Raw genomic sequence first — 18,715 nt, forward strand, 5'->3', positions numbered from 1 at the left:
CACTTCTGACGTTATGATTGAAGGAAGGTCATTGATGAAGCAATTGAAGATGGTTGGGCCTAGGACACTACCCTGAGGAACTCCTGCAGTGATGTCCTGCAGCTGAGATGATTGACCTCCAACAACAACAACCATCTTCCTTTGCGCTAGATATGACTCCAACCAGCGGAGCATTTTCCCCGATTCCCACTGATTTCAGTTTTGCCCAGGCTCCTTGATGCCATACTCAGTCAAATGCTGCCTTGATGTCAAGGGCAGTCACTCTCACCCCATCTCTTGATTTCAGCTCTTTTGTCCATGTTTGAACCAAGGCTGTAATGAGGTCAGGAGCTGAGTGGCTATGGCGGAACCCAAACTGAGCATCATTGAGCAGGTTATTGCTAAGCAAATACAGCTTAATAGCACTGTTGACGACACCTTCCATCACTTTACTGACGATCGAGAGTAGACTGATGGGGCAGTAATTGGCTGGGTTGGACTTATCCTGCTTTTTGTGTACAGGACATACCTGGGCAATTTTCCACATTGCCGGGTACATACCAGTATTATAGCTGTACTGGAACAGGTTGGCTAGGGGTGCAGCAAGTTCTGGAGCACAGGTCTTCAGTACTATTGCCGGAATATTGTCAGGGCCCATCGCCTTTGCAGTATTCAGTGCCTTCAGTCGTTTCTTGATTTCATGCGGAGTGAATCGAATTTGCTGAAGACTGGCATCTGTGATGCTGGGGACTTCAGGAGGAGGCTGAGATGGATCATCAACTCGGCACTTCTGGCTGAAGATTGTTGCAAATGCTTCAGCCTTATCATTTGCACTGTTGTGCTGGGCTCCCCCATCGTTGAGGATGGAGATATTTGTGGTGCCACCTCCTCCAGTTAGTTGTTTAATTGTCCACCACCATTCCCGTCTGGATGTGGCAGGACTGCAGAGCTTAGATCTGATCCGTTGGTTATGGGACTGCTTAGCTCTGTCTATCGCATGCTGCTTACGCAGGTTGGCACTCAAGTAGTCCTGGCTTGTAGCTTCACCAGGTTGACACCTCATTTTGAGGTATGCCTGGTGCTGCCCCTGGCATGCCCTCCTGCAGTCTTCATTGAACCAGGGCTGCTCTCCCGGCTTGATGGTAATGGTAGAGGGGGGGATATGCCAGGCCATGAGGTTACAAATTGTGGCCGAGTAAAATTCTGCTGCTGCTGATGGCCCACAGTGCCTCATGGATCCCAGTTTTGTATTGCTAGATCTGTTCGAAATCTATCCCATTTAGCACAGTGGTAGTGCCACACAACACGATAGAGGGTATCCTCAATGCGAAGGCGGGACTTCGTCTCCACAAGGACTGTGCGGTGGTCACTCCTACCAATACTGTCATGGATAGATGCATCTGCGGCAGGCAGATTAGTGAGGACGAGGTCAAGTATGTTCACTCGCTGTGAAATAAAGCAGCTTAATGATTTGTATCTGGGCTCATTTCACCAATTATTTGCTCAGTCTGCCTTCAGAGAGATTGAAAACAAACGTGTGAATGACACAAATATTCAATTCAGATTACAAGGGGGTACTATTGTTACATCCCTGGGTTCACTATTGTATATTTTAGATATTGATTACAATGGGCACACCCATAAATTTAAAATGCTCAGACAGCTTACAGCAGTGTCTAGCACCACAGTATCTGACAGAATAGCTGAGGCAATACCTTAAAATTGTGAGAGTCATATATTACTAACATAAACTAATCTGTTCTCAAATTTCATCTTCTGTGTATTGTTTTGTAGGCAACATTAGGAAGGCAATATTTATTGCCCCTGAGGGTATTCAGTGAAAGTCTGGGTGTAGTCACATGTCGGCTAGTCCAGGTAGGGGTGGTTGGTTACCTTCTCTGAAGTACATTAGTGAACCATCAGATTTTACTAACCATTCAGTATTTTCTAACATTAGCCTACACATAACCAATTTTACAACTTGCTGAGGTGGGATTTGAACTTGCAATCTCGGGGTTGCTAGTCTAGTATCATAATCAGTCGCCCAATGCACTCATATGCTGGGTACACAGTTTACCGAATGTGTTGAATAAAAGTACAGTATCTACACAGTACTAGTTCTGAGCAAATAATATTTTGCCCAGTATGCTGTATATAGTCATTTTGTTCTAAGGATAAATGAATTTCCTTGGGGGTTCTGCTGGACTGCTGTCATAACTTCAGCAGGGAATCTCATACCATCTGCTGGAAAAAGGCAATGCCCCAGCTGCATTAGGTCCTCGCCATTTCTAGAATTTTCCAAGCTGCCTTGCAATAGAAATGGCCTGGAGCCCTTAAATGTTTTATTTAAAAATCGGCATTGTCCCCCTTATACAGAAGGCCAAGAGAGGCTCCATAGAGTCTGGAGGAGGCCTGGGCAGCCCTTGCCAGCCTCAGAAGGCAGCGAGGTTCCAGTTTTTCTGGATGCATGGGAAAGTTGGGTGCCTGTTATGGTCCCATGTAAATTAGGAGCCCTCCTGAAGACTGCACAAACTCCAATGAGGAGAGTGCTAGAGGATACCAGTGGGTATGACCCCGGGTAACTGTTGGGATTGTGGCTATTTTACAATCTACAACTGTATTTGTAACTCACTATTCCTCGTAGTTGCAATTAAGTTGATGTAATTAAATGTCATATGATATCATCGAATCATAGAAAAAAGCCATTCAGCTCATTGTGCCTGTTCTGGCACTTTGGCAGAACTATCCAATTCTTCCTACTCATCTGCTCTTGCACTATAGACCTGCTTTCTTTGCTTCAAGTATTTAGAGTCATAGAGTCATTTACGGGACAGAAGGAGGCCATTCAGCCCATCGAATCCATGCCGGCTGTCCAAGGGGCTATTATCCAATTCGCTTTGAATGTACTATCGAATCTGCTTCCACCACCCTTTGAAGCAATACATTCTGGATCACAACAATTCTCTGTGTAAAAGAATATTCTCTCATGTAACCTCTGGTTCTTTTGCCAATCACCTTAAATCTGTGTCCTCAAGTTACTGGCCCATCTGCCACTGGAAAAAATTTCTTCTTATTTATTATTGCCTCTCCTGCGATCAAAATGTATCACTTCATACTTCTCTGCATTAACTTTCGTCTGCCCACTGCACAAGTCTATGTTTGTCATGCAGATCTCCACCTGCCAAGAATGAGGCATATTATTTTTTTTCTGTGCTGTATAACTCTATGACTCTATAAGACAGAAATTTGGGGGTTACCATCCAGAATTTTACCCACAAATGAGAAAACTGGATATGAGAAGCCAAATTGATCCCAAACAAAAGAGAAAAGATTTCAATTTAGGTTTTCTTGTGGTTGTGTGTGCTAGAATACTAACATGCCTGCGACTGAAGCTAGTAGCTCCCCAAACCAGGGTGAAGTAACTTGGGATAAGTTAAAAGCACTGTCTATGGAGGAGTTGAGGAAAATGGCTGAGCAGTGTGGGATCACTGTACGTGGCAAGGCTAGGAAGTCTGAACTCCTAAGACTAGTGGCCAACCATTTTTCCCTTGAATCTGAAGAAGCAGAAACAGGGTTAGAAATAGACTCTGACAGGGTATTGTTAGCAAAGATACAACTGGAACACAGGAAATTTGAATTAGAAGACAGAGAAAGAGAAAGAACCTTCCAGAAAGAATACGAAGAAAGAGAACTGAGACACCTTGAGTTAACTAGGGGGTGACAGAGCATGGCCAATATGGAGGAGCGTAATTCAGGGCTGGCTACAGAATTGTTAAAACTCTCCCAACTGATCCCAAAATTCAATGAGGGAGATGTGGAAGTGTTTTTTGTGTCTTTTGAAAAACTGGCAAGGCAGTTAAAGTGGCCAGCTGAGGCTTGGACTTTGCTGTTACAAAGTAAATTAGTAGGAAAAGCCCATGAGGTTTATTCCATGTTGCCAGATGAGAGTTCATCAGATTATGAACTGACAAAAAAATGCTACCTTGGGACATATGAGTTAGTACCGGAAGCCTATCGCCAAACGTTTAGAAACCTCAAAAAGCAAGCTGATCAAACTTACCTGGAGTTTGAAAGAAATCAGCAGCTGGCTTTTGAGCAGTGGCTGAGGGCTCTTAAAGTACAGCTCAGCTATGAAAATCTCAGAGAAGTAATTTTGTTAGAGGAATTTAAAAACTCTCTCCTACTCTCCATAAAGACACATGTGAAGGAACAAAAGGCTCATAAAGCCTGGCAGGCAGCAGTCCTGGCTGATGAGTTTGCTCTAATTTATAAGTGGTTTCCCAGGGCAAAACCTTTCGTAATCACCCCCACAAATCCGAAAAGGACAAAGGGTGTGAAGCTAATAGAAGCCCAAGCAGTCCTGGGAGGGAATGAAAAGCAGGAGACACAGGGGGCCCTCCTCTAGACAAAAAGGAAGATGCTGTGAGTAGGAGTGAGACCTAGAGACCTGTGTGCTTCCACTGTAATAAAGCAGGGCATTTAAGAGCTGACTGCTGGAAACTAAAGGGAAAACCTGCAGGGTTAATCAGGGCACACCCACTCAGTGAAGAAGGGACCCTGATGAAAAGAACAGTAGAAGAAGCTGCGGCTTTAAGTGCAGAATGAGTGAGACCCAGGAAGCACACGGCTGCAAATGCAGGAAAATTTAATAGGATTCCTGAGGGTTATCAGGGTTTTGTGTCTGAAGGGAGAGTAACCCCATATCCCTCGAGTGGGGCAAGCAAGCCCGTAGTAATCCTCAGGGACACGGGGGCCACTAGATCACTTTTACTGGGAAAAGGTCTGACCTTTCCCCCAGAGAGTGCAGTAAACTCCTGAATGGTGGTGAATGGTATTGGAGGGCAGTGTATGCCTGTACCTGTACACCTGATGCACCTGGAGTGCAACCTAGTTTCGGGACCTGTGACCGTAGGGATTGTCTCTAGTTTGCCTGTGGGCAGTGTTGACCTGCTCCTAGGTAATGATCTGGCAGGGATGAAGGTAGTAGCTTCCTCAGCAGTGAAAGAGAGCCCGCAGGAGGTCAGAGAGACAGCGCAGTGGCAGAAGACGGTCCCTTGCAGTTTCCCTGAATGTGTAATGAGTAAGGCCATGATCAAACCAGCTCCCCCAGAGGAGACTGCATTGGCACTGCAGGCAGATGGCCATGAGGCTTGTCTATCTGAGACTTTCTTTGTAAAGTTAGAAGACCCAGGGAATGAGTTAAATGGATCTTCCCTAGCTGAGGCTCAGCGAGCGGACTCAATATTGAAAGGGTTAGCACAGGCTGCCCAGTCTGAAATTGAAGCAGAGGGAGTCCCTGATTTATACTATTTAAAGAATGGGGTACTGATAAGGAAATGGAGTTCTACTCTCATACCTGACAGCAGGGAATGGATAGTGGTTCACCAGTTAGTGGTGCCGCAGAGATACCGGAGAGAAATAGTAAGAATGGCCCATGAGATTGCAGTGGCTGTATACGTCGGTATATGAAAAACCAAAGCTCACATAAGACAGCCGTTTGACTTGCCAAAGATGTGGTGGAGTACTGTAGGAGTTGCCACATGTGCCTGGTTGAGGGGAAACCCCAACCTACAGTGAAATCAGAACCCCTAAGTCCTGTATTGGTGTTTGGAGGACCCTCCAGCAGAGGGCTGGTGAACTGTGAGGGACCCCTGCCGAGAACAAAAGGGGACAGGCAAGCACATGGCTAGCAACAGGTTAGAAAGGAAAGGGAAAAGGGAACCAAAAGGGCAGGTTAAAGGAAGTCCGAGAGGAATCCCGGATGAAAACTCCTACTGTCTGATCAGCCAACCCTGAAATGTTGGAAAGATTAGTTCCCACATCCTCCTATGTAAATGCAGACGCTAGAATCGCCCCACCAGAGTTGTTAACAGCATTTACAGGCACCTGCAGAGACAAAGAAAGTCCTCAAAAGGGCAGAAAAACTGGACAAATACCTGCAAGCAGGAGTGTCCCAGAGGACAAAGGGAAGATTACCAAAGAATCCGCCCCCACAGTCAGGAAAAAAGGGAACCAGCCATCCCCTGAAGTGAAAAGCCCTTGCATGACTCAAGACACTGAAAGAGAGTTCAGAGGGGAACCGCCCACTGCTGCCGCCCCTGAACAGAACTCCAACCTAGGGCTAATTAAATATAATCCTCCCCCTGCAAACCTCAAAAAGAACAAAAGCCTTTAGGCAGTCATGGAAATGTGCAAACTGAAAAAAACTGCCCCAAAAACCTCATGTTTATTGGGATGCCAGAAAGGGCCATTTAAAGCAGCACTGTCACCAAGTAAAGACAGGCTGTAACAATTGTTAGGGTTCTGAATGAATGAGAGAGTTTGTGTTCCTGTCCTTATCTTCTCTCTAGTGCCTTTTAATGAAATGCTCTTTTTTAAAAATTGCATTTCATTCCACCGGGTGTGGAGGTGTAATGCAGACTCCCACCTGCGAAGAATGAGACATATTAATTTTGTCATATGAATATTGACTTTAAACTGTTGCTGGAGCGAAAAAAGGACTTGTTAAAAAAAAATCACCAAACGCTTGGCTGGAAGGACATTTGCATACTAACAGACAGTGCTTGTGGAGACAAAGGACTATTCCCTGGTTCACTTAACCCACAATGGACTTTGATAACCAGACATTGAAGGTGAGGCAACTCACATTTCAGGATGACTGCTAAGATGGCAGAATCCACAAAATGAAGTGGTCAAACCAGCTAGTCACATGACTAACCCACTGGGCAATCTGGGTTTTTTTTGAATTGTGCCACAGAGAAAGACTCAGAAGGCTGTTTGAACTGGAACCTGGAACAAGGAAGCCTCTCTCTCACTCTCTCTCTCTCTCGCTTTCTCCCCAAGCCACTGGCCTCACGGAAGATACGTAAACCTCAAAATAGAAAAGACTCCGACATTGAAATAAGTTGAAGCGTGAACTGGGCCCCAACAAACAGCAGGACTGACCGGCAACCAAAGACTCCTCATTGAACTTGAAGGACTGTAACTACCAGATATTACCTCAAACTTTTCCCCTTTATTCCTTCTACTTTTTCTTTCCCTACCTGCATGCGTGTTTATCATGTATGCATGCTAGTGTGGTCGCGTCACATATTCGTAGTCAGTAACCAGGTTAGAGTTTAAGATTAATAAACTTCTACCTTTCTTGCTTAAATCTAAGGAAGCCTGTTTGATTTATTTGCCTTACAATTGGAGCAGTGAACAAGGATTCACTAAGGGGGAGCTAAAAACACGGTGTTTCTAAAATTAAACCCTGTTATGGTTAAACCAGGCAAAGGCTGAGAGGGAACCCGTAGACCTCTCTCACCTGGTCGTAACAATGTTCTTCTGAAGTCTGTTATTATCTTTTTCATTGTTAATCACATTTCAGAGTTTCGTGTCATCCGCATATTTCCTCTATCCCCAAGTTCAGGTCATTAATATATATCAAAAAAAGTAGTGGCTCTAGCACCAACCTCTGGGGAACATCACTGTATACTTCCCTCCAGGCTGAGAAACATACATTCCCACTAATTTCTGAGGCTGAATTTTATGAGCAGACCACACATCGCGGTGGCATGCTTTGAAGTCGGCGGCCTTCAGGCGCGCATGCACTGTCGCTGAGCCCCCCGATACTTCGCGTGAGGGTCATTTAAATGGACGGGGCAGAGCGGTTGCCCCCGTTGACATAGAGGGGGGCAGCCATTCCATCCACTACACCGGCGTCCAGCGCCATTTTTAAAGGGTTCAGGCCCTTCAGTCTCATTAAAAGTTTGAAAGTGACAGAATGCTTAAAATTGCCAACATACATTTATTCACATTTTCAATTCCCTGTCCCACACCCCCGATGGATAATCTGTTGATTTTTTTGTCTTATTCCCCCCCCAAAAAAGTGAGTTTTCACTCACAACCGCTCTCCCCCGAACTTTATTCCCTTTCACCCTAAACCCCTTCCCACCATCCCCGCAACCAATCGGAGCAGTATTTCCCTTTCCCCCCCACCCTGAAATTTTCACTCCTCCCCCCTCCCCACCAGTATCAGGCCTCTGAACTCCGAATGGAGTTCCGAAGGCATGCGAATTGCGGCCAGCGGCCGTAATATTGGCTTGGGACGGTCACTGGGACAAGATAAATTGATTTGCATGTTTTTTCATTGATTTTAATATTTAAATGAAGGCCCTGCCACCGAGCAGCGGGGGGCTGCACCGAGGCCGCCGCCGGTAAAATGCGGCAGGGCCTTCTCAGAGTTGGAGGTCATGGCAGGCCTCTCCGGAAGAATTTTCCGGCCACCCCACCATGACCCCCGACGCCGGAGGGCTCATAAAATTTAGCCCCTGCTTTCTGTCCCATCGTCAATTTCGTAACCACACTGCCACTGTCCCTTTAATCGTATAGGCTTTAATTTTGCGAATGTCTATTACATGATACTTTGTGAAAAGCCTTTTGATATAGACATAATTATATAACTATAAGTGAAAACACCAGTTACTCACTGTTAAGCCAGGATCACCCTTTACTCCAGGTCGCCCCTAAGCAATTGTAAATCATGGCAAAAATAGTTAGAATAAGCACAATAATTTAACAAGACGATAATGCCATGAATTATTTCAACATATTACCTAGAAATACAATTGCAACAAAATACTGCAAAGATGTTGAGGGCAATTTTAACTCTGATTGGGATCAATGTGTGAAGCGGGTTGACAGGTGTGGCAGACCTGGAATAAGAAATCGGAGTGAGCCGGCTGATTTGCTTCAATATTATGTAGCAGTGCAGACTCCCGCAGGAATGACAAGGTGGTTCGTGGATGAAACCACCACTGGAGCCCGGAGGGAACAGTCCCTGGTATAAGCGAAGCGGTGAGGGGTGCAGAGCCAGAGGCGATTGCAATCAAGGGAGGTCTGGGGAAGGGGAGATCCAAGGTTTCTTTCTGGGACCTGGAGGAACACTCCTGCTTCTCCCAACCAATGAAAAAACCTAAAAATAATGTAAACGACTTACTTGGGCCTCTCCAGCTTGCTGCCAGTTTTCACAAGTGACTTTGGCATGGCGTCACTGTCTCGATTGGCAGTTAAAATTGCATCAGGGTCTGAATTACATCATCGGACCTCAGCGCTTAAATATTGGTAAGATCTCTGTCTGCCTGTGATTTGTGGCAACAGCCCACCCACACCTGATGCCAGAAACCTGACAGTTAAAATGACGCTAGGCGGGAATGGTGTGGCATCGGGTCAGTAAGCAAACTCAAGATTTTAACTTCCCCCACACATTTTGATTCTGTTCGGCAGGATGGGTTAAAATTGTCTACAAAGGAAGACTTGAATATATTTATCTATCAAAGCACTTCACAATCAATATCAGAGGTTGTTATATGGGCAAAGCATAGTAAGACTTTTATACACAATAACATCTCAAAAAGTACTGAAATAAATAACCAGTTACGCTTCATTTGGTTCAGTGAGAGATGTTTACTCAAGCACCAGAAGAACTCTACATTGATTAATACCATGAGACCTTTATTGTCTGCTCCAACTGGTAGAAGACTCAGTTTTAACGTCACATTTGAAAACACTCCCTCAGCACTGCATTGGGGTGCCAGCTTAGATTATATGCTCATAATGGTTGGGCTCCATAGTTCCTCATGGTTATTGCCATATATGTGCACTGGAGTCTGCGGATTTGGTTTTTGCCAGTCTGACTGTGGTGCCTACGGATTTCCTTAACATGCCTTTCTTTTCTAATAAATTTTCATCTTCACTACACGGGCAGTAATCTGGTGAAGCAGATAACCAGCTGTTATTGCCCAAGAATAGAATGAAAATCGGATGGATTCTATACTCTGTCAGATTACTGTCCATGTGGTGAAGATGAAAATTTAACTCATTGTATCTTGGGTTCTTGGGTTCATCCAAATGAACCCATTTACTTGGCTTTCATGTGCCTGCTATGGGACTTTGCAGCTTGCATCTAGTTGCCTTCCTGCTTCCTGATCTCCCAAGAAAATTGGTATTGGAAAACTCTGGGCTGAATTTTATGGGCCCCCTGAGGCAGGGCTGGAGGCGGGGGGGGAGGGGCATGGAGAATCCTGACGGGTGTCGGGAGGGGTAGAGTGCCCATCGGCTCCCCACCTTCCTGGGGGCAAGATAAGCCAATGACTGCCTTTATTTTCGGGCCCAGCGTTGGGAGCCCCGCCTCCTACATGAAATCCAGCTCCCCATTTTCCTGTTCACGCTTCACTTGCAGTCTGCTTTCCAGTGATTAAAGTAGATATTAATTAATTATTTTTCAGGATATTTAGAAACAAACTTAACATGATAAGTAAATAAAAATTGTCTCCCAAAAATTAATTAAACATTTTTAGAAATATTGCTATTTCTAATAAAACAACATGTTGCCAAAAAAATACAGTAAGTATTACAACAAAGAAACATACAAAGCCTGTTCCCATTTAAGAACTCTACTGAACATGAAGCTTCTCTTGAGCTCATTCCAAATGAAGGGAAAAAAGCCCAATTGTGTCACAAATGCCAGAAAACACTACCCCAAAAATGCCTGCCAGAATCTTCCTCTACCCCCTTATGAACGAGACTACAATGGCGTGCTCTGAACCTACTCCACCACATGTGAGCCCAAATGGAAGAGGAGGTGGTACATTAAATTGCTGTTAGCAGTAACAGATGGGCAGGAAAAAAAATCACCAACTAATATCTTGTCAATATGAAGCAGTTCATTTCCAGAGAATCTAATTGATAACCATTTGCATGGCTCACTGCTAACCATTATTGAAACTAGCAATATATTTTTTATTCTCTTAGGGAAAGGGTCAGTCCAACCTTTATCATCAAATAAAAAGAGAACTGGATCACTAAGGAAATCCTGATAGTCCCGACCTCCACTCCTATTAGGTGCCCGAGAGCATTTTTCCTGATGCAGTGTTCCAGAACTACCATACCCCCTGCAGTTGCACCTGGAGTTGCAATTTATCTTTAAAAGTAAACTGATCCATATAGTGGACTCTCCAACTTATCCATCATTTCCAACAAATGTGTGAAAACCATGAGATCAATGCTCATTGATCATTCGTCCCTTGAAAACTGGGCCTCGAACGTTCACGTTCCTAGAGTCCTCATGTGAGGGCAATTATTTCTCCATCCTCTAGGAAGGCACAGCTGGCTCCTCTCCATTTCCATTGAGTGGAGGAAAATCCACCCTAACTTCTGTGCTCACCCAGTTCTCAAGCTCTCTGTGCCTATGCAGCCAGTGTAGCTCATCAGAAAACCTACCCTTTGCTCCATTTCCCACTCCATTGTGTTCTCAATCTTAATCCTGCATGAGGTGACAGACAGAGGTTGGGAATTAACTCCCATCCCCATGGGAAGAGTGGAATTCCAAAGAAATTGCTATGCAAATCATCACACTGATGCTGACTAAAGATTGGTGTTGGTAGGACTCTGGGGACAAGTTGTTACTCCAATCTCAAGATGGATCATGGCTCAGAAAAATCCAACTCCAGAAAATGAAGGGCAGTGGGAAGAGAGATAGAAAATAAGCTTTAAAATTAAAGGGAAGTGTACTCCCCTTCCAGCCTATTTTTTTTTTATACTACTTTTGGTTTCACCCTGGTTTCTTCAGTTTAACAAACAGGTGTTGCTCAGTAATGCATAACATGGTAGAAGAGATTTAAAGCATCTTTTCAGAAACCATGAAAGAAGTCCCTGATAAGGGTGGACGTGTGTAAATGAATGAAATACAGATTTCAATATGAACACCAAATGCTACACTATTGGTGTAACAGATTGATTGCTACGACTTTTCATTTTCAGGAAAATGTTGGTATGAAACAACAAAAATGATTCATTCAAAACAGGAACAATTCTACACTTACAGGTGTACCAGGTGAACCAGAATCACCCACATCTCCTTTACCTCCCTTCTGACCTCTTTCACTCGTTAGACCACGGTCACCCTGTAATATAAAGCAAAATATAATGTTGATTTAAGATCATTTGCTTTGATTCTACAATTTTACATAATGAATTACAATATATTGGCTAAATTTAACAGTCTTTTTTATTTAAGTTAGACATTGTATTATTAGAAATAGCTGAAAGATCTACATTTTCCAGGAAAGTTCTACCTCATTAAGAACAAAAATGTCCGAAGTGAGAAAAGGCTATTTGCCTCACAAAGCCAAATCCAACTAGAGTTCATGTAAGATGAATTAATATCGCTAGAACCCTTATTTCCCATTCTCAACATATATTGTTTCAGCTCGCTTTTAAAAGTGCCAATTGACCCTTGAACCAATTGCTTTACTCTGTTCCACATACCCGCTAACTAGAAAAAAACTTCTTTCTAAACTCTAATCTTGTAATTTTTTTGCTCAGGTCTTCTTATCTTATATTCATTGTTTAAGTTAGATAATTTATTATCACATTATTTCTACTTTTCATTATTTTAAAGATCTGTATGATGTTGGCCCTCAGTTTGGAGGAATGGCCATGTTCAGCGTGAGGCTAATGCACCTGGATCGATACTTTTGTCGGGCAAACATCTCAAGGCACTGTTAACACCACGGCACTAGGGCGGGGATGTCATACCAGGATTGACCACTTGAACATTTCAATGCTTTTTCTCTGTTTTGTGTCGTGTTCCTGCTGCTCTTGGACTACTAGTTAATATTGACTTGCTCTGCAGCAGAGTGAGGATCCTGAGCTGGCACTAACACCTTGCTCCCAGAGGCTAAGTATGTTTGGCTCTCAACTGATTGCTTCTGACGTGACTGGCAGAGGAAGAAGCAGAGTTTCCCCTCTTTGAAGCAATGGCAGTGGGGGTGGGGGTGGCTGGGGAGTGCAGGACCTGTAGCTTTCTTGGAAAACTCTCCAGCTGCTTAGTACTTCCTGAGGTACAGGTGGTGACTATACATCGCTCTATCTGACTGGAATATATCTCACAGATGTTTCACTCACAAATTTGCTGTGGGAGAGGCTGAACTCCACCACTGTTGGGGGTATGCATCATCACAGATAGCAGTGACAGTTCCTTCAAACTGCATCGGGGTGGTGAAAGGAGAGGGCTTTGCTTGCCAGTAGGGAGGTGGCAATTCTGGCTATGGATCAAGAGGAATTTAACACAAGGCCCTAAATTGTCCACATACCTTAGGTCCCATAAGCCCTTCTCCTGGTGGCCCACGAGGTCCTGGCAATCCTTGAACACCTTGGTCACCCTGTTAGGTAATAATGTTAGTTTTGATTCTGTATTCAACAATGATATAATGTTAATAACACCATCAATTTACTGTAAAGATCAATTACAATATCCAATGTAATTATAAATTCAATATAAGACATGTAATTTTATTTACATCATTTATTCTACATACCTTAGGTCCCTGAATGCCTTCACCTGGAGGGCCTTGAGGACCAGGTGGTCCTTGTCTCCCCGCTATTCCCTAAATTGTAAGGAAGACGTTAATAAATTTGTTTCACATAAGCATAATTAACACTTGCTGTACAACCGATTCACGCATGTTCAACTGCAGTTGTATTAGTGTGATTTGTTTGTTTACTTGGATGCTTCCTTCCTTTTGAAATCTATTTTGTTGATTGACCACCTATCTTGGTTCAGTTGAGATCAGGCAACTCAGAGATCGATGCAGGGTCCATCCTAATCTCTGTGGCTCTAATGTATATTAGAGTCGGACTGAGCTATCCTTAGTATTGGCAATATGAGGCCATGTCGGGAGTTGAAGTACAGGGGGAAATGAAAGGAATAGCTAAGCAAAAGGGAAAGCCACAAAAATAAAAGCATAAAACGTTACACTGTCTTCTTATCCTGCATTAAGTGCAACTCCTGTTAATTAATCCTCAAGTAGTTTTCTGACTGCTGAGAAGTCATAGCCATGACTGCTGTAATCTCCAAGCTAGAGGGTCTGTCAATGCAAGAGATTTTGATGAGGAAATAAAGGATAAACTGTAAAGACAACTTGCGGTACCTTCTGACCTTGAAGTCCTTCCCCTGGAGGTCCAGCTACACCATTTGGCCCTCTTGCTCCTGGATTTCCCTAAAACATAAAATTTATCAGTGAGAATACATAAATTCAAACAGCAGAATGAATACGGAATGCTCAGTGATTATTACGAATAAATGCAAAATATTTTGTAATAATGATATGAGTGTTTAAATGTGGTTAATTTTTGCACTAGAAGTTTAAGAAATTCATTCAGAAGGCAGAAATAGGTTTTTCTACTGGCGGGATCATCTGTTATCATCTGTGGGGCCCAGAAAAGCTCTGCCTAGCCTTACCACAATGGAAAGTTTTCCACTTACCTTGGGAGCCTCTTCATCCTTCCAATGACTGCCTTCACCTGCAGCTTCCCCTCTTGAGTCTGGGTTATTATGCAATCAGGATCCCACTGACATAATTGGAATCCGACTTGCATAAATTTATGAGGCTCCCATCTGCTTCTGGCATCTGCTTCAGCTAACTAGTGACCAGTTTAAATGGTTGGCAATGGAATTCCAGCGGAGATGGGGCAGTATGGTATTTTAAAGCCACCACCTTGGCCCGTTCCTGCCAGGTGGGGGTGGATTAAAATTGACCATTAATGGTTTTTCATTGTCGTTTTAGATCCAGACAAAATTTACAACGTGATCATACTCAGGAAATAAACAGATTTTATTTCCACTCACCTTGACATTATGCCACAATTGATGGAGGGCAAGGTACACACCACATAAAACAAAAATCATTTTAATATAACTTCCAATGTTTTCATTTTAATATTGAACAATTATGCATTTTTTTGCTGAAGCTACTTACTTTGGTTAGTCATATTTTGAACTGTCATGCAGCTTTAATGGCAAAATAAATAATTAGTACTCTTAATTAGGAGGATGCCTCTGTAATTACATGTAGCTAGTTAGATTTGTATAATTTGTCAGGAAAATGCTAAAATAAATTCCTTTCAATACTAATAAATAAACAAGTAGGTTAACATACCTTAGGCCCTGGGAATCCAATTCCTGTAAGTCCTTGTTCACCTGTCGGGCCTGGAAGGCCTGGCAAGCCCTTCCAATTAGAACATATAAAATATATTTAGGTTTTCTCCACCAATCACCATTACATTTTCACTAAGAACTTATAACTCTGCCAGATATCCACAAAAGTGATTTTTTGATAAGGACATAGGAACATAGGAATGAGGAGCAGGAGTAGATCATATGGCACCCCATCTACAAACATTCACTTCCACCACCACCGACGCACCGTGTCAGCAGTGTGTACCATCTACAAGATGCACTGCAGAAAGGCACCAAGGTTCCTTAGACAGCAGCTTTCAAACCCACGACCTCTGCCAGCTAGAAGGACAAGGGCAGCAAATGCATGGGAACACCATCACCTGCAAGTTCCCCTCCAAGTCACACACCATCCTGGCTTGGAACTATATCGCCGTTCCTTCACTGTCGCTGGGTCAAAATCCTGGAACTCCCTTCCTGACAGCACTGTGGGTATACCTACCCCACATGGACGGCAGCGGTTTAAGAAGGCAGCTCACCACCACCTTCTCAAGGGCAATTAGGGATGGGCAATAAATGCTGGCCTGGCAAGTGACACCCACATCCCATGAATGATTAAAAAAAAAGAGCCTGTTCTGCCATTCAACATGATCATGGCTGATCTTCTGCTTCAACTCCACTTTCCTGCCCACTCCCCATAATCCCTTGATTCCCTGAGAGACCAACAATCTATCTCAACCTTGAATATACTCAATGATGCAACATCCACAACCTCTGAGGTAGACAATTCCAAAGATTTACAATCCTCTTAGAGAAGAAATTTCTCCTCATCTTAGTCCTAAATGATCAAACCCTTATCCCAAGACTGTGCCCCGTGTTCTAGAATCCCCAGTCAGGGGAAACAACCTCTCAGTGTCACCCTGTCAAGCCCCTTCAGAATCCTGTATGTTTCAATGCAATCATCTCTCATTCTTCTAAACTCCAGTGAGTAAAGGTCCAATTTAGGAACATAGGAACACAGAAGCAGGAGTAGGCTATTCAGTCCTCCAAGCCTGCTCTGCCATTCTAGATCATGGCTGATCGTCTACCTCAATGCCATATTCCCGACCATCCCCATATCCCTTGATGTCATTAGCAACTAGAAATCTATCGATCTCTGTCTTAAATTTACTCAGTAACTGAGCTTCCACCACCCTCTGAGGCACAGAATTCCAAAGATTCACCACCCTCTGAGTGAAGAAGTTTCTCTTCATCTCAGTCCTTGCTCTTTATTCTGAGATTGTGTCCCCTGGTTCTAGACCCCACAGCCAGGGGAAACATCCTTTCTGCATCCACCCTGTCTATTGCTTTAAGAATTTTGTATGTTTCTGTAAGATCGCCTTTCATTCTTTTAAACTCCGGAAAATACAGGCCCAGTCTCCTCAATCTCTCATCACAGGACAACCCTCTCATCCTAGGAACCAATCTAGTGAACCTTCACTCTACTGCCTCCAATGCAAATATATCCTTCCTTGAATGTGGAGACCATTGGTCTCATCAAAGTTCCATAGAATTGTAGCAAGATCTACTAAGAGAAAATAAATCGGAAACTTTTCAACTGGTCTAGCACAGAGAAGTAGGCTTTTTAAAGAAGTAATGTAATATTGAGTGGAATTAGTTTTTCTGTTTTTGAAGTAATTAGATGTAAATGTTTAAACATGGCTACTTTTTGCATTACAATTTTAAGAAATTCTGTCACATTTATTCAGTAATTCAGTAAATCACAACTCAGTAACTTATTTTTGCAGTTATTATAAAAATATTTTACGTTATGGTGAAAGTACTTTATTCATCCATTCTGACATAAAACTGCCATAATATTAAAAGAAATTGTTATGGCAAATGGAAAAGATGTGTGTGAACCAAAACTTAATTTTGCAACATTAGGTCTTGAAGTACAAATACTTACAGGTGCTCCTGGATAGCCGTCTCCTTTTTGTCCAAATGGCCCTGGTGGTCCTGGGAAGCCACGTTCACCCTAATATTGAATACCATAGAGAAAAATGACTTCACGTACTAGACGGCAACAGATTGCACAGACTTTTTTGTAAAATAGACCAGGTTTTGTCATTTCGAGTTGATGGTCTTTTATACTCCAAGTGTGAGAAGAAAATTAAAAGCAGAATCAGAAAATCCTGTTCCTTCTCTAGGCCAGATTCAATTTGCCCCAACATGGATTCTATCCACCCTATTCATAAGTAAAAGTTCGACAAAGATAAAGCTCTGAAAACAACTCCAGTAAATTAGCATTATACATTAGTACAGACACAGTGTGGGGGCTGCGCAGTGGTTAGCACCGCAGCCTCACAGCTCCAGCGACCCGGGTTCAATTCTGGGCACTGCCTGTGTGGAGTTTGCAAGTTCTCCCTGTGTCTGTGTGGGTTTCCTCCGGGTGCTCCGGTTTCCTCCCACAAGCCAAAAGACTTGCAGGTTGGTAGGTAAATTGGCCATTATAAATTGCCCCTAGTATAGGTAGGTGGTAGGGGAATATAGGGACAGGTGGGGATGTGGTAGGAATATGGGATTAGTGTAGGATTAGTATAAATGGGTGGTTGATGGTCGGCACAGACTCGGTGGGCCGAAGGGCCTGTTTCAGTGCTGTATCGCTAAACTAAACTAAACTAAACTAAACACACATGGACATGCACAAACATTCTGTCATTTCAAGACAACATGTACTTGTAAGGTAACAGTTTTAAACTGCTTGAGCTTTTGCTCTTTTCCATAATCTGAAGCTCTCAATGAGGCCATTTTAATTATTCCAATAATTAAAAAAATACAGCTCCAAACTGACTCACCATTTTGGTCAAGTTTGGGGCCAAAGAGCAGCATACTGGTAATCTTGTGGCTCAATTCTAGGGTGGGGTACATTTCCACCCAGATTCTACCCTATAATGACAGCACCCTATTTTCATTGCGATCTTGGGCTTTCCATTTGTGTGTTTGCCGATGTTGCTGGAAGCTCATCAAAATGCATTAAAACAAGAATAGCCGCATTGGACTGCTCAGAATCCATGACTTGTGCTCCATTGTTAGATAAGCCATGCCTGTAGCCAGTAGCAGCAGAGATTAGAGAAAGCGCTTTACTTTGGAGCCTGCAGCCTGATGAAACTTTGAGAAGTAAAAACAGAAAATGATGGAAATGCTTAACCATCGACATTAACTCTCTTTCTCTCTGCACAGATGCTGCCAGACCTTCTGAGTATTCCCAACATCTCTTTTTATTTCAGATTTCCAGCATCTGCAGTATTTTGCTTTTGTATTAAACTTTGAAAAGTGTTTTCTGGAGTTACAAAAGAGCTTTTAAACTGTTCTTTGCACCTGAATAGAGACTTTGACAGTCTAAGAAGACCACGAGGATACTTTTGGCCCATCCACACAGAGGACCTGCATTACCAGTTCTGGGATTCCCAATGGGGATTTGTTTGTTTGCTGTTTTGTACTTTTTTTCCCCCATTCAGATACCCAAGAAATGAAACCTGACCAGACAGTGGCGGAAAAGCAAGAAAACATTGATGATGAAGACACAGCATCTGATTTCACAATTGCAGCCACCAGTTCAGATACTGATACTGCACATAACTTAGAGGTTCGCACTGAGGCAGGATCTGCATGTGGTGAGACACCAGGCATGAGTGGCCTGCAGCCAGGGCAGGGGGCAAGGATAGTACAGGTGCCAGTTTGCTGGAGGGAGATGTC

At 43.3% G+C, this 18,715-nt stretch overlaps 1 protein-coding gene across 1 annotated transcript in view; it reads right to left on the reverse strand.

Annotated features, from left to right (window-relative positions):
• col28a2a (collagen, type XXVIII, alpha 2a) overlaps positions 1-18,715 on the reverse strand; it is a 117,384-nt gene that overhangs the window by 11,388 nt on the left and 87,281 nt on the right. The window contains exons 23-29 of the mRNA XM_068036274.1: positions 16,926-16,994; positions 14,961-15,029; positions 13,953-14,021; positions 13,341-13,409; positions 13,116-13,184; positions 11,844-11,924; positions 8,451-8,486 (exon numbers count right to left, since the gene is read on the reverse strand). Coding sequence (XP_067892375.1) covers positions 8,451-8,486; positions 11,844-11,924; positions 13,116-13,184; positions 13,341-13,409; positions 13,953-14,021; positions 14,961-15,029; positions 16,926-16,994 — 462 coding nt within the window. The remainder of the gene's footprint in view (positions 1-8,450; positions 8,487-11,843; positions 11,925-13,115; positions 13,185-13,340; positions 13,410-13,952; positions 14,022-14,960; positions 15,030-16,925; positions 16,995-18,715) is intronic.

The sequence above is a fragment of the Heterodontus francisci genome, chromosome 7 (genome assembly GCF_036365525.1).
Source record: "Heterodontus francisci isolate sHetFra1 chromosome 7, sHetFra1.hap1, whole genome shotgun sequence".
Classification (NCBI taxonomy): domain Eukaryota; kingdom Metazoa; phylum Chordata; class Chondrichthyes; order Heterodontiformes; family Heterodontidae; genus Heterodontus; species Heterodontus francisci.